This window comes from Epinephelus moara, chromosome 6 (genome assembly GCF_006386435.1).
Source record: "Epinephelus moara isolate mb chromosome 6, YSFRI_EMoa_1.0, whole genome shotgun sequence".
Classification (NCBI taxonomy): Eukaryota; Metazoa; Chordata; class Actinopteri; order Perciformes; family Serranidae; genus Epinephelus; species Epinephelus moara.
The window spans coordinates 29,612,831-29,629,321 of NC_065511.1; the positions used below are offsets into that span (position 1 = coordinate 29,612,831).

A 16,491-nucleotide genomic window follows, 5' to 3' on the forward strand; every position below is an offset into this window, starting at 1 on the left:
AGGGCTTAAGGTATCGACCGGACCCCAGATCACAATCCAATACAGCATCCGTGGGACATGCTGGTCCTCCAGAGCCAAATTCAATCCACGGTGGGGCCTCCTTGGATTGATCTTGGTTCTCTGGAGGTGTCCTGTTGTGTCTGGCACCAGAGCAATGGCGGCAGATCCCTTGAGTCCTGTAGGTTGCATGGTAGGGTACCAGCATGCACCACAGATGCTAGCTCAGATTTGGATCTGGGGAATTGAAGGCCAGAGTGACATGTTGAGTTCTTGTAACACTCCTCAGGCCATTCCTGAGCAGTTTTTGCAGTATGGCATGGTACATTGTCTTGCTGGAGGGAGGGGACTGCCACTGGGGAGTGTCATAGCCATGAGAGGGTGGACTTGATTTGCAACTGTATTTGGTTGGGTGGTGAATTTCAGGTGGCATCCACATGAATGCCAGGACCAAAGGTTTCCCAGCAGAACACTGGTAAATGGTAAATGGACCTGCATGTGTATAGCACCTTTCTAGTCATCGACCACTCAAAGCGCTTTTTACACTACGAGTCACATTCACACACACATTCATACACTGGTGGTCGAGACTACCATACAAGGTGCCACCTGCTACTCAGTTCTTAACTCACTCACACACCGATCTCAGCAATTTGGGCTTCAGTATCTTGCTCAAGGATACTTCGACATGCTGACAGGAGGAGCCGAGGATCGAACCGCTGATCTTCCGATTGGTGGACAACCCGCTCTACCGATGACTAATGTTATCTACGTTACCTCTCAGTGGTTTTAATGTTGCGGCTGATCTGTGTATGTGATCCTTTTTAATAATTTTCTTCAACACGATCTACACTGGCTCTGTAGAGGCTCATAGGTTTTTTTAATACACTGTGCATCCATCCATTTATTATCCTCCACACAGTTAAGGTTGGAGTCTATCCCATAATGCATTGGTCAAAAGGCAGGCTGGTCACCACAGTGCCTCCATAATGCACAAGTATTTAGCATAACAGTAGTGTTACGTGTAATTAAACAGCCCTATTTGCAAATAATTATACAATGAGAGCTCAAGCTTGCTAATTATTTAAACTATTCCTTAATGATTTTGTGGTTGGGTACATTTTACTTCATTTCATGCTATCTGCCTCAAATATCGCCAATTAAGTAGTTTGGAGGGACTTTAATTAGATCTGAGTATGGTGCAGCAGTATCAGCAAATCTCATCATAGTAATTATCTGTCTTTGGTAAAAAGGAAGTCCCCTAACTAATTACAAGACAACTTTAACTATAAAGCATTAACATCTCATTGAGAATAAATTTGTAACTGTCTATTTGGCATTCAGGCAGTGTACAAAGTGTAATTAGTCTGACAAAGCTCATCCAAACATGTCTGAGCTGTCCACTTTGATCTCTCCTCTCCACATCCCCTCTAAATTGTTGTCATAACATTCAGTGGACAACTTCACACGTCATCTGCTCTCAGTCTAATTATGTGCATTTGAAATGGGCGGGAGATGGCATTGTATGTGTGTTGTTTAAATAAAACAAGAAGTCATGGAGGGTTTGTAATTCAAAGATCTTTCCCTAACAAGATACTAATAATCTTCATGTAATATCGCACACAGATTACAAGCAAATATCTTAAAATAAAATACAAAAACAGTCACTGACATCTGTATGGTTTGGAGGATTATTTTCGTTTATTGCAGAAAGCAGTCCAGTCATTAGGCGTACTAGGAATGAAATGAGGAATGCAGCAAATAGCCTGAACACACCTCAAGCCTTCACACTACATTCTCCGGACACTGTCAGTTTTAATATTTCAAAAAATAATAATGATAGTAACATAGTCACATCAACACAACTAAAAGTCTGTTGTGTTTCTAACAGCATGGTAGTGTTGAGTAACTGCTTTACACTGTACCAATGGTAGAAATGACTGCATGTGGCTGCAGTGTGATGTATTACACAGTAACACAGCACTGTGCTGTAGAGTTCCCTCAGTGAAACACATTAACGAGGTTCAACAACAGCACACAATAATACAGCACTCAGGATTGTAGCGGGGCCATCACACAGTAAGAGAGAGAGACAGACCGGTCAAACAGCAAAACTGTCAGTTTTTCTAGTTTCAACAGAAAATGAGATGAAAACATGGTGTTGATGAACACTGAGAATTGTCTGCAGCAGGTGTCGTAACAGAATTACAAGATCTGATCTTGTAATTGGGCACTGCGTCAAAGTTACAGTTCATAAAACAACACAGGTGGAGTGTGTAATGGTATTTATAATGATGGACAGATGGTGACTATAATGGCCAGTCTCTCTTTGTGTGTGGTTAAAGGAATAGCTTGACATTTTGATGAATACACTATTTCACTTTCATGCAAATAGTTACATGAGTTTATCTAAAATTAACTAATTAACTCACTAATTAACACAATATGTCTTGTTTATTTAATTCATACATACAAAGCAAAAGCATAAAACCACACACTGTGGTTTTCCAGGGGGTATGTGCTGGATTATTTCTTGGCCGGGGGCTGTAACTTCCTGGAGTCTAAAGCCAGGAAGTGTCATTCTTACACTTGGTTTTTGTACAGCTTAAAGAAACAAGATAATAATGTGGTAATTAGTGAGCTTTAGAGACCCTAGTGGGCAGTTGTTGTTGCCAGTTTCCTTCTGTTTCCAGTGTTTGTGCTAAAGGAATACTTCACCCCTCCCCACCCCAAAATATCACCATTTGGATAACAATTACTCGCCGCATGTTACCTTGAATTATCATGAATTGAAATTAACGTGGACCAAGTTTAGCAACAGCAAAACTTATGTTAAAACATGTTTACAAACTCACACAACTTGTGCAGTATAATCAAAGTCTTAGCATTTTAGTTGTGTGCTCAATACTTCCCAAACACATGCAATTCACTAAAATATCTCATGCACAGCCAAGTATGAGAGTATGCGTTTGAACTCTGCTCACACAAAGCTCATATGTTGTGTGCCCAGGTATGCTCAGAGCACGCTATTCATAGGCAGAACTGTTTTATATTATATCTTAGCAAATATTCATGTGTTTGGGAAGTACTGAACATAAATGAAATTTCGATCATTCTGCACAAGTTGTTTGAGAGTTTGATGTTTTGATATATAGTTTTGTTGATGTTAAATATGGACTCCGATGACTTCAGTTCATGAGTAATGTACGGCTTTTTTGTAAATTTCCATTCACCTGAGGTCATGTGAGAAAAGGTGAAGTATCATTTACGCTTATCTTACTTCTCCAGTCCGCAACTTCATATTTACCAGACTGACTCAAGCATGGCATCTATCTTCTCATCTTACTCTTGGGAAGAAAGCGGATTTCTCAAAATGTCAAACTATTCCTGCAATTGATTGTTCAGCAGTCTCTGTTGGATCAGACCCACTGTACTTCCAATTAGCACATAAGTTCGCTGAATGAGTGTAGCCATCCTGCACTAAACACTGTATATCTCCATCAGCATCTAAGAATGTTTGTAGTAGTTAAAACACTACAAGTTAAATTCCTGAAACAGCCTCGTCCAGCAATACAGGATCCAACACCTCTCCTCTCCCCCATCCCAAACTTTTTGTTAAATTTCCTGCTGAATGTATAGAACCACACCAAATAAAAAAATCACTCTCAAATACAGTTTTTTCTAAATCAAAACCAAATTCTGATGAATGAACCTTTAACAGAGCCGTAATACTGGTAACTGCAAAACCATGTGTGAAATGTTGGTTTTATTCATTCCACTGGTCTAATATCTCCCATCCCCACACCCTATAACCAAAGTTGTGACAAACTATGGTCTATAAAGAAGATTTAGAGTTGTGGTCTTAAATCTCCAGCTGCTCTGAGAACCAAATGGCTGCTCCAGTGAATGACATCATATCGACAGTGCATCCGATTTGTTTTATCATCCTTTCCTGAACTTTGGCATCTCAGCTGTGAAGTCACTTATCAATAAAGAGATTGAAAACCAGTAGGTTGATTATTCCAGGCTGAGGAAAGTTACTTTGTTCATTTGTGTCTGAAAACTACATGCAAAAAAAAAAAAAAAAAAAAAAGATTAAATCAAACCAAACGAAACCCATTCCTAAAAGCAACACTAAAGAACAAGCTTCATGGATGAACAAGCAGAGCAGAGGCACAGCATGGAATACATGAATATGCTCTGTATATTATAGGGAGAAGGAAACAGGGTGAATTAATTATAATAGATCATGTTCATGTACAGAGAAGGTAATGGCATGAGGAGTGGAGATGTGAGAAAAACAAATGAGACGGAATGCAAAATTAGGGGAGAGAAAGGAATGAAAAGTGCACTGAAGTAAACAGGGGAGAAGTCAGGGAACAACTTAGGTTTTCCAGCTTGTCTCGTTATCACTCGCACTCATTTTCCCGAAGGACATTGTACATGTTGACAGTGAAGCCAGATGGCTTATCTTCTGTCCGCCTTGGATGTCCAAACCCCTCATCTTCATCATCTCCATCCTCATCATCATCTGCGTCTCGGTCTCTCTCTTCCTCTGGCTCAGTGCTGGACTCTCCGTCATCATCATCATCCCTCTCTCCCGTTCCTTCCTCCTCTGTCGTCCTCCCTTGCAGAGCCATAATCTCTGGCAGGTCTGGGTGATTTTCCCAGTGCTCTGAAGACCATAAATAATCCAAAAAGTAAATTAATTCCACCCACATGCCATTTTGACCTTTCAAATACATTTAAAGCTGAAATGATGAGTCATGGAAGAGCCTCTTTTACCTCTCAGGCAGCTATAGCCAGGTGGTCTTAGGCAGAGGCACAGTCTGCCATCAATTGCCAACCGCAGGAGACTGTTAGCTGCACGGTAAACATCGTTGCGAGCAGCTTTTGCTGTCTTATAGCCTCTCCTCTCTGCCCATGCTAAAGAACAAAACGACAGATTGAAGAGAGAGAAATGACAAGTGTTAGTGACAGTATAACACATCATGGTATTAGCTATAATTAAGGGAAAAGTTGATATTCTTGTTTTTGTAACAGCAGGGATGCAAACTCATCAGGGGTGAAATAAATGTAACAAAATTATCTTACTGCTAAAAAAGTAATGTGAGGGTCAGTTGAGGGCACTTCCAAAAGCCAGGTCCAAAATTGTATGTGTGCATTAAATCCACAATAACATTCCTCAGTAAAACAAAACCACAATATGCACAACAACTGACAAAGCAAATGGAAAACACAGCTCATGCTATGTTTTGGTCGAGAGAAAGAGAAACAGAGACAGAGAGACAATCCTTATTTCTTTTTCTTGGCCTATACTATTGTCTCAGGTGGACACTTTCTTTGTTTTGCAGCATGCTCGAGCCTGGCTTTTCTTCCTCCTCAGCTGCTGCCCTCTTGCTCTCCTGAGCATTTGGCAGACGTACTCAATTAATGTCCATAGCTGCCTCAAGCTTCAGCCAGCTCCAGCTCCACTTGCATTTCACACCTGCCTCAATCTGCTGTACTAGCAGCCGCTCGCTCTTCCCTAACTGTCTCATTCTGAAATGGAACCAGATGATGAACATTCAATTCACACAGCATAGTAAAAGTTAAGTCATACAGTGCCAACCATCTAGCATTTACTCACACAACATTGTCATTATGACATTTTCTAAAACAGCAACTGCTATTTGGTGAAATAAAAAACAGGGCTTAGAAATGTTGTTTGTAAACTGATAACCATTAAAACTAAACGATCAGCTGTCACAAGGTAATTTCAATTCAGCATCTGTTGTGTTCAGCGTGCTCGGCATTTCCCCCCTCCTTCTCAAGCAACACAATCAGGCTACTGTGACAAGAATTCAATGCAACTACATTATGAGTAAGGTAGGTCCATTTTAGCTAAATGTCTACACTGTTGTCTCACATTCCAAAATAAATGCAAAAGCAAGTTGTTTCATTACATCATGGTTATAGCCTTTCTACTCTCATCTCAGCATAAAGAAAATTGGACTATCAGGGGGACACTTTGGCTGAGGGGCACAATTTATGTTAGAAACATCTGCAAAATGCTAATGTCAGTAACGTTATACAAGTGGACTTTGGAATAACAAGTGCACTAGCTAACATTAGACACCATGGAAATACCGTTAACATCTTATATTACATCTTAATTGTGATGTTTAACGTTTGCTAAATCAAAACAACTTCACCTTATTAGGCTAATTAACAGTCCCAAGCTTGGCACATCGTTATAGAAGCCATTATCTTAATGCTACTGTAAGAGATTCTTACCTTAAGGTATGTGGGCGGTCAAACAAAGTGACCTCTCAGAGATGGCCCTTTTCAGTCTTCACTCTTCTCAGGTGCATTACAGTTGCCAAGCACAGAGGCCAGGATTTTTTTTTGACAACTTTGAAGGCGTTGTTTTGATTTCATTGCCTGTGACTCTGTCCTCACAGACCCAGACACCCTCCTCTCCTTTTCACTTGTTAATGGTAAAGACTTTACCATTTAATATTTTATCAAAAATATGCCATGACTTGGGTGCCTATTTAGGGGAAGTTGGACATTTGCCTTTCAATATTTTGCTGCACTGACCTAGTGGTGATGTAGGGGAGTAACTGTGTTACTTCAGCAACTCTTAAAAGCTCCATTAAATTACATGGTGAGGTGTCACAGAGAATCGACTTACCCTCGCACACATCCCAGGCAGTCCAGCTGAGCTCTTCCGACCCCTGGTTTACTTCATGGGGTTTGTTCTCCAACAAAGAGGGATGTTTGAGCTTCAGCACAGAGTGGAAAGGGGTCCTTTCGCACAGATAACCAACTGAGCTGTAGGGCTCCTGCAGCTGAGACACCGGGTAGATGCCTGCCAGAATCTAGAGAAAATAAAACAAAATGCAAAATATAATACAAGCAGGAGCAAGAAAAAGATCAATAAGAAAAATCAAAGAGAGGTCCAATTTTTTTTTAATTGCATTAACATAATATCCAAAAACTGAGCAATTGAAAAATAACAAGAGGTAAGGAATAAAATCAATAATCCATCTTACCAGAGGTATGTGTGCTCTTCACAATTCAGTTTCTATTGAGCCTAAACAGGCACGTAAACACAACTCAAGTAACAAAACTGAGGCTGTACCTGCAGCTGTTTATTGACACGGGAGGGGAAAACCAGTCCAGGGCAGTCACACAGTTTGACTGTTGGGGTGAGGTAGTAGGTCTGGAAGTATTTGGTGTGGCCTGGGGTTCGGGACACGCTCACCACCTTCCTCCCCACCAGGCTGTTTATAACAGATGACTTACCAACATTCGGAAAGCCTGCAGGAAAAAAAGAGAGAGGTTTTAAAAATCAGTCTTTAATATCTACAAATTACATTCTCGATTTGGTCTGCTTATGCTAACCTCACGTCGTCCAGGGTGTTAGAAAGAAAGGGATTTAGTGTTTTGATGCAATTATCTTAGAAAAGTAAAAGAAAAAAAAGATTCGATCTTGAGAAAATATCCCCATTTCTCCGTGAAAACTCAAATGCATACCTATGCAGCCCAGTGTGAGAACCCCATCTTTGTACAGCTCCTGGGATGGGCTGCTCATTTCCATAGCGCTGTCACTTTGATGCTCCATCAGCACAGACTCCGCTCCTTCATCTGACCGCTCTCCATCCGGAGGCTCGGCAACAGCATCTCTCTGAATTTTCTTCTCCCAGCTGGATAGGTCAACTTTGAAAACAAAAGGTTAAAACTTAGATCCCCAATCAAACTGCACTACCTTTTCGGTTGGAGCCTGGCCCGATCAGACAGAGTGCTTTCTGCTGATTGTTATACCTTTTTTTTTTTAACTGTACTGCAACTGCAACCACCAAATGATGCTGTGAAGTAAGATCCCAGATCTGTACCTTTAAATCTGCATAAAAATGGACAGGCAGAGGGTACTTCGGGACTGGATGCAGGGAAACAGAGAGCCATGTAGGTCCACAAGACCACAAGTAGACAGCTTTGCCTGGATGATGGTTAGTTCAAGACTGATTTTAGGATGAGTCAGGGATGGTTTAGCATTTTGCTGGTAATCATCATGAGGTTGGTTAAACATTAGAAAGTAGCTGAGGCTATAAATTGTTTAGATATGTATTGAAGCTAAAGTTACCATGTACGTTACCACTTGTTGCCATCCAACCACAAAAGACCTGCCTTTTAATTCATCTGATTTGACAAAGATGTCAGGTGTTTTTCCACTCTGAGTCAAAGTTTTTTCACTTTGAAATGCTCAGGGCGTTCCTGCATAACCACGTGGCACACAGAGCGGAAGGCAAGGCAAGGCAAGTTTATGTATATAACACAATCTGGCAACAAGGCAATTCAAAGTGCTAGAGTAGTAAACGTGAGGCACTCAGCAACGCGAAAACAGCGTGCACAAAACTTCACTCTCATTGAAAACAACTACAAACAGTTAAAACTTTCTCTGTCTGATTGGGGCCTAAAGGCAACACAAATGTGAATTTGCAAAGAGTCAAGTTCACAGAATGAATAACAAGCAGATGTCTGTGTGATTATGACTTTTTTATGAGTATGCAAGATTAAGAGTGGACAGACACCTACCTCTCCCTGCTGTGATCTCCTGACAGGCCTTCAGGATATCTAAAGGACCTCCAGCGTGACTCCAGTCAGCCTTCTTCCTCATCCTCTTCTTCTGGAGCACTACAAGTCAGCAGCAGACAGACAGATGGTTATTCCCATCGCAACAAGAGCCAGCCGGGTTATTCTGGTAATACTGCACTGCAAATTTACTGCATGGCAGGTTTATTTCAATTTCAGTGCCTGTGTGATGTTATCTTTCATGTGTGTTGCTCACTCCTCATTCTATCCCACCACTCCCACTATTCTCCATCTCCTCACCTGTGCTGTAGGGCTGTCCAGGGTGGGAGGTGAAGCAGACTATTTGCAGGTGGGGGAACTGGGAGGTCATGTAGTGTTTCCAGGCAATCACCAGCGGGGGAGGACACAGGTCGGCTTTGTTCAACACCAGGACCACCTGCTTCCCTAGATCTCCTGTGATGTAGTGGTACAGGGATGGAGGGAACTGCAGCACCTGGGGGGTTTAAATGAGGATAGACCTTATTAAAATAGTGATTATGGCCTTCTCAACAAATAAACCACAAGATCATATCCTTATTAATAGGAACAAGACGAGATGTGCTGTTTTTAACTAAACATTAATACTGGAAACTCTAAATAGAGAAAGTGAATTCACTTCTCATTAAATATATCTGGCTTGAAAGTTAGAATAAGTATGTCAGAAGCTCATGTTTTATAATTAGGACCAAAGAAGTGGGTTTAATTTTAACTTAGATTCAACTCAGAAGTACTGATTTGACACTGACACACGTAGAACACAGAAACACTTTAGTTGCAACCATTTTGCCTCAGTTTATCCTCAGTTTATTTTTTTTTACAAAATCGAAAATGAGTCAGGTTAATACTAACGTGTAAAGATAAATAATAAACACCGGATACTCAGATGGAGGTTGACTGTGTCTCCATCTAGTGGTCACCAGATCACCTACCGGGTGCCTGATGTCCACAATGAGCAGGATGACATCTGACATCTCCAACACTCTCCACAGCTGCCTCCATGTCTGAAGAAAGAAAAAAATGAGTGGGCGATTTTTAATATTATCATCAAAACAAAGTAATGTCTGTGAACTCACAATTTATTATCTCATTCAGCTAAACAGCATATTAGGAAACAACCATAAAAGACAATGATTTATCAAAAGTACTCTAAGATGATATTTATTATTGTAATGCCCTATTCTAATACTATAAAACTAAAATCAGCTTCTTCGTATATGTGTTATTTTTCCATCATTTCAATCCTCAGCTTCACCTAAAAAGCCATCATCTCTCAATTACTGAGAGTCACTTATTACACCAGCAGCTGCTTCTGCTGTGATGTGCCTCCTGAGCTCAGCCCACGCTCTGAAATTAAATGATCGGCAGGGTTTCTGATTTTGAAAAATTGTGTTACCATTTTCACAGCCTGAAAATGAGCAAAACTGAGCAACATCGCAGCGTGTGAGGTACGATGGTACTTTGTCCCTGATGGAAAATAACAGACAACACACGGGCAGGTCATAAAATTCTTAAAGACCCCCACATGATCCAACTCTACCACAATTAAATATTCAGCTCATTGTATGTCCTGGAGTTAGACGCTGGATAAAAGCCTCAACAGTTACGTCTTTATTACACAGTCTGCTGGGTAATCATCAGTTTACAGGCATCTCAAAAACAATCAGGATTACTCCATGATCTTATTGTTGTCAAAGGGTTTAACAGGATTCATTAATACTCATTTTGAGCAGAAAAGGTACTGGCAGTCTGAGCTTTTAAAACCTGGATCTCATATGCAGTAATAAAAATGGTTCTCTGGCTGCATGCTAAACCCACTGCTCTCAGCTGAAGAAAACAATTAATCTTGAGGGCAAAAAGAGCCAAAAGTGAGTGTGTACACAAGAGGATGTTACTATACGAACTAATCCTGGTTCAACAGATAATTGGTGAGGTCTGACCTTTATTGCTGGGGCATTTAATACAGAGAATGGCATGAATTTTGTCTTCCTGCAAGGACAAAAACTAGGAAATTATGTGAACTGGAGCATTAAATATACAGTAGTAACTGTCATGTTTCTGGCAATGTGCGAAATTCCACCAATCCGACAATGATCTTGGGAAGGTTTCATCTTTCTCTGAGTTATAGCTTTCTAACAATATGCTGAAACTTGTAAAACAAAAAGTTAAGCTCCATTATTCACCATGCCCCACGTCTAGGCACATAACTGTCTACTTTTCAAAACAAAATGAAAATAAATACACTGTTCAAAAACATTTAGGGAACACTTCGTCACGGTATAACAACAAGTCAGTTAAACTTCAGGGATATCAATCTGTCCATTTAGCAAGCTTGAGTGATTGTGAACCAGTTTCACCTGCTTTGGTGCAAATGAAAGTCACAACAGGTGCAATGGAGAGGCAAAAGCAAGACAACACCCAAACAGGGAATAGTTTTGCATGTGGTGGTCACAGACAGTTGCTCTCTCCTTATCCTTCCTGACTGATACTTCTCTACTTTTGTGTTCTGCTAGTGTCTTTGTCACTACTGGTAGCATGAGGCGGTACCTGCAGCCTAATCAGGTTGCATGGGTAGTCCAGCTCCTCCGGGATAGCATATCCATACGTGAGTGTTGCAAGAAGGTTTGCTGTGTCTCACAGTCTCAAGAGCACAGAGGAGATACCAGGAGACTGCCCGTTTTATGAGGAGAGCTGCACAGGGCCGTAGGAGGGCATCAACCTAGCAGCAGGACCGGTATCTGCTCCTTTGTGTGAGGAGGAACAGGAGAAGCACTGCCAGAGCCCTACAAAATTACCTCCAGTAGGCTACTGGTGTGCTTGTTTCTAACGTAACTGTCAGAAACGGATTCAATGAGGGTGGCATGAGGGCCACAAGTTCTCTAGTCGGACCTGTGTTCACAGCCCAGCATCATGCAGCTCAAATGGCATTCCCCACAGAACACCAGAATTGGTCTGCCACTGGCGCCCTGTTCTCTTCACAGATGAGAGCAGGTTCACACTGAGCACATGTGACAGGCATGAAAGAGTCTGGAGTCGCCATGGTAAATGTTTTGCTGCCTGTAACATCGTCCAGCATGACTGGTTTGGCGGTGGGTCAGTGATAGTCTGGGGAGGCATATCCTTGGAGGGTCACACAAACCTTCATGTCATAGCCAACAATTCCCTGACTGCTGTTAGGTAACGGGATGAGATCCTAAGAGTGATTGTCAGACCTTACACTGGTGCAGTGGGCCCTGGGTTCCTCCTAGTGCAGGACAATGCCCGGCATCAGTGTGTAAGCAGTTCCTGGATGACGAAGGCATTGATGCCATTGACTGGCCCTCTCATTCCCCTGACCTAAATCGCATTGAGCACCTATGGGACATTATGCATCAGTGCATCTGACGCCGCCAAGTACTGCCACAGACTGTTCAGGAGCATCTGACGCCGCCAAGTACTGCCACAGACTGTTCAGGAGCTCACTGATGCTCTGATCCAGGTCTGAGAGGAGATCCCCCAGGACACCATCTGCTGACTCATCAGGAGCTAGCATCAGGACTATTGGGCTTTGTCCAGTGTGCAAATAGGCATGCTGGGGCCAAACACACTACTGAGTCACATCCTGAATTGCTGTGATAACATTAATGCAAGCTGGATCAGCTTGTGATTTCAATTTTTTACCCTGATTTTCAGTGTGATTTTGAATCAAGCCCTCAATGGGTTGATGATTTTGGTTTTCATTGACCGTTGCTACATTATTTTGTTCCCAACAAATTATATAATGTACATCAGTAAAGATTTTCAATTGGAATAATTCATTCATCAAGATCTGATGTGTGATTTCAGCATTTGAGCAGTGGATTTCTTCATATAGTTACCTGCTCCAGCATCACTACTGCAAGTGTTAACATTATGTAGCCTTTACTGCTACATGAAGCTATATGCTAACGTCAGGGAAACACGTGCACTTGCTTGCCCAATTTGTAGTTTTATTCCCGATTTCGAATTATATTCCTGTTGAAACATGTCCAACCATGTCCATGGTTTTATTTAGAAGCTTTTATTGGTGATTTTTCATGGTAGAAAGTGGCGCTACACTCCATTACAATCATTACCCGGCTGCAGTGCCGGTGCAAAGACGCTTCGATAACAAAGACTCGGAAACACTGACCAGTCAGAGCAGACTGGGCTTTTTGGGAAGGGGGCTTCAAGGGAAACCTGCTAAATGAAGCGTTTCTGACAGGGGCAAATACAGGTGTTCCAGCAAAGACAGTATGAAGAAATGAAGTGTTTTTTGACCATTGAATCATGTAAACATGTTCCAGTAGAAACATTAAATACAAGGATGGACTTGATAATGAGCATAATAGGTCCTCTTTACCTCCAGATTGTGCTCAAAGTGGCTGAGAGTGCCGGCTGGGTTTCTGGAGTGCAGGTCGTCCAGGTACTCTCTGTACGACTTCTCCTCTTTCCTCAGTAGGTTCTCTCGTGTCATCTCATAACTCCAGGATGGCCGTCGTGGGAAACCAAGACCTGGCAGTGAATAATTAAGTTTTAGCGTGTCAAGCAGTGACCCACTCCATTAACCTACTCTGCTCATCTGTTTGGCTTATTTTGAGAGTGTCATGTGGAAAGCATTAAAAAACTGCCAAACCTTTCTCTGAGGGGTAGATGTCATTGATGCTGATCTCATATTCTTTGTCTGAGACTGGCTGAAGCACCTTCTCCCTGGCCAGCTTCTTCCTCTTTTCCACATCCTCTTTACTCTCTTTCTCAAAGTGCAGTCGGAACCTAAAGAGAGGAGACAGGCATCAGTAAGGCTACTTAGGTATTTGCCTAGGATTGGGTTACTAAAAATTTAAATCACGTTCTAAACATGCATCTACCAGATGATCTAGATTCAACTAATCTATCACAACCAACACACTATGAGACAGATGTCTCAGTCAAAGTTAGTTGAGAACATCGACAACACACAGTTTAATGTCTTCTACAGCCAAAAAAGAGCAACCCAGGAAGCCATCTCTATTAAAATAAGTCTATAAAATATAGTGCTGGCCTCTTTTTCATTTTAACTGCGTGCTCTGACATATAGCTCCAATTAATTATCATACATTAGCAACTTTATTATCAATTCATGCATCCCACTGCTGCTCCAGGCAATGCATCTTAGATGCCACTGACTGTCAGAGAACAGACTGCTAATCCATAATGTGTATTCATCTCAGTGGAACCTTACATCTTTGACAATTACCATTATTTTAATTAAACGGAGAGTTCACCCCCAAATCAAAATACATATTTTTTCTCTTACCTTTAGTGCTATTTATCAATCTACATTGTTTTGGACTGAGTTGCTGAGTGTTAAAGCTATCAGCTATAGAGATGTCTGCCTTCTCTTCAACATAATGGAACTAGATGGCACTTGGCTTGTTATGCTCAAAGCACCAAAGAAATACATTTCAAAAACTCAACAGTAATGTCTCGTATCACCACCCAGAAGGAAGCGTGCATCTACTGCTAACTTACCTAGCACCACTGATCTAGCTAAGGTTACATCTCAGCTAAGGAAGATGCCATTAATGTTCACATCTTGCGCTATCATGAGCACATGCAGGCTTCCTTCTGTGCAGTGATAGGGTTGGTGGGTGTAGTTCAATAGACAGAAAATAGTTCCTACATGATTCTACTCAAAACAAGGTCTGTGGATTATCTTGACTAACAGAGTCATGCTTTCTAGAAAGATACATTGCTGAGTTGAGTTTATCAAATGTATTTTTTGGTGCTTTGTGCACTACAAGCCAGGTGTAATCTTGTTCCATTTTATTCAAGAAAATGCAGACATCTCTACAGCCAATATCTCTGTCTCCAACACTCGATAAAACAATCTAGACTGATGAACAGCAATACAGGTGAGAGGAAAAATGTATTTTTGATTCTGGAGTTTAATGTCCCTTAAAGTAAATCAAAGGGATTATTAGTAATGCAGCAACTCACCTGTTAGGATCATATCTACCTTCTCTGCTGAAGGGCTGTTGATTTATCTTCCTAACATCAGTGGTCTCACTGTCTGAGGTGTCCGACTGTCGCTCTCCCCCTCGCTCCACACTGGCATTGCGGCTGCTTGGCCCTGAACCTGTGTCACCTGGAAGTCAGGAACAAAGATCAGTCAGGGACAGTCAAACATCCAATAACAAAATCCACTTTTTCCACTACTATTGAGTGTCACAAATATTGATATGCCTCTAATTAGATGCCCTAAACCGAGTGCAAATCTAGGGGGAAATGTGGCATCTTCACGAGCATAAATGCTGACATCTTTCATTGAAATTAACTGCAAAATGTTTTCAACACAATAAAATATATAACAGTGATCTTGCACTGATTAAGTTATGGACCACAGCATGATTTGACCTTGGTTAATAACAGGTTGTTTGACACACAAAACAGTCTAGCACTGTTTCATACTTACTTTATCCAAACTGTATAAAAATATATAAAAAAAAAATATATATATATAAAGAAAAGCCTTTATTGATCCCCAGAGGGGAATTCAGATTAATAAACAAATGCATCTCTAAATGTTGGTGGTGAGTAATGTGTGAGAAGACATTGCTTGATTGACACTGCTGGCAGACTGGCCTTGATTTGAAAATGAATCACTGTCTTACAAGTCTCAGAAAGACCTAAAGAAATACTGAGTAAGAAGTAGAAGTAACGTTACTGAGTAAGTACTGAGTGCGTGAGTAATATAATATTCCTTCACATTTCAAAAACGTTCAGCAACTCAACAGCTTTGACAGGCACACAATCAGGTGGTTTGGGTAATAAAATTATGTCTGTGCTTGAATATATTTCAAGCATATGGAAATATTTGAGCCAACGTGTAATCACTGTTAAGTGCTGATTAGAAATTGATATGTAAATGACAGTACACTACACAACGGCCTCTGCTAATTTGACACTCTATCTTGTAATGTTAAAGGATACAAATCAAACTACTGGCCGTTTTGACGCTTCTGTAACAAACAACCTGCGCTAACGTTACTATGTTAAGACTATTTACACTCCAGTTTTATCACGTTTGCTATCACAGCTAACGTTAGCGAACGGAAAACACGGAGGTCTATTTCACAGTGCTAAAGTGGTCTCATGGTATGCTTGAAAATCTCACTTAACCCATCACAACACAGACACAATTTGCTGCTTGACCACATTTAGCTGTGGGGCACGAACCGTTAGCTAACTGCTAACGCTAGCATGGTAACGCTAATGGCATATGTAGTTACCTCTCTTTCTCTCCCGTTTGACTTGTAGCTGTTTCTTCTTCTGTTTGTTGCTAAATGGCTTTTTCCGGGGCATAGTTAAAAATAAGGTGGTTAATATTAATAGCTATTTACTGAGTGTTGCTACCTACAGCTTGACACAGGCTTTCCTCTTGACGTTATTTACATGGATGAAGTTTCTCGACTCCTACACTTTTCAGTGACGCCATATCCACTGCAGACCGCAGAGAATGGTGGACGATACCACATTTCGGTGTTCACAAAATGCACAAAATGAGTTAAGATTATTTTGGCTTTATTTAGATGATCTTATTAAAGATTCAGCTTTATGCCAAGTAAACAGCCTTGGTCTGAGTGTCATTATGCGCACGTACCAAGAAAATGTTGGCTAAACTGGCATTAAACCCCCTCTTCTTTAATGGTACAGTCCACTTTTGTAAACACCTCGCAAATTTGCACATTCCAGCAGAGCAGACAGACAAGCCTAAAACTGTAAAAATACCTGGATACACAGCAACATCATTAAGAGTTATGCATAACACAAGCAGTTTGCCTCGTTTTCCAGGAGTTATATATCTAATATATTCTGTTATACAGTTTTTATTGACAAAAATAA

The 16,491-nt window shown here is 41.0% G+C and overlaps 1 protein-coding gene across 1 annotated transcript; it reads right to left on the reverse strand.

Annotated features, from left to right (window-relative positions):
• Positions 1-4,068: 4,068 nt before the first annotated feature.
• On the reverse strand, positions 4,069-16,087 carry gnl1 (guanine nucleotide binding protein-like 1). Its single transcript, XM_050047392.1, has 12 exons — positions 15,879-16,087; positions 14,587-14,734; positions 13,244-13,380; positions 12,971-13,122; positions 9,543-9,614; positions 8,875-9,067; positions 8,578-8,676; positions 7,519-7,701; positions 7,124-7,302; positions 6,674-6,860; positions 4,783-4,923; positions 4,069-4,672 (listed from the first exon to the last, which is right to left on the reverse strand). Exons 1-12 carry the CDS (start codon positions 15,949-15,951, stop codon positions 4,407-4,409), a joined length of 1,830 nt encoding a protein of 609 aa, XP_049903349.1. The 5' UTR covers positions 15,952-16,087; the 3' UTR covers positions 4,069-4,406.
• Positions 16,088-16,491: the final 404 nt, after the last annotated feature.

Excerpts from the sequence above, each read along its gene's own strand:
- gnl1 (XM_050047392.1), bottom strand. The coding sequence starts at position 15,951 with ATGCCCCGGAAAAAGCCATTTAGCAACAAACAGAAGAAGAAACAGCTA. Across the intron at positions 13,123-13,243 it reads CATCTACCCCTCAGAGAAAG|GTCTTGGTTTCCCACGACGG; the intron begins GTTTGGCAGTTT and ends ATTCACTGCCAG. Across the intron at positions 9,615-12,970 it reads ACTTTGAGCACAATCTGGAG|ACATGGAGGCAGCTGTGGAG; the intron begins GTAAAGAGGACC and ends TTCTTTCTTCAG.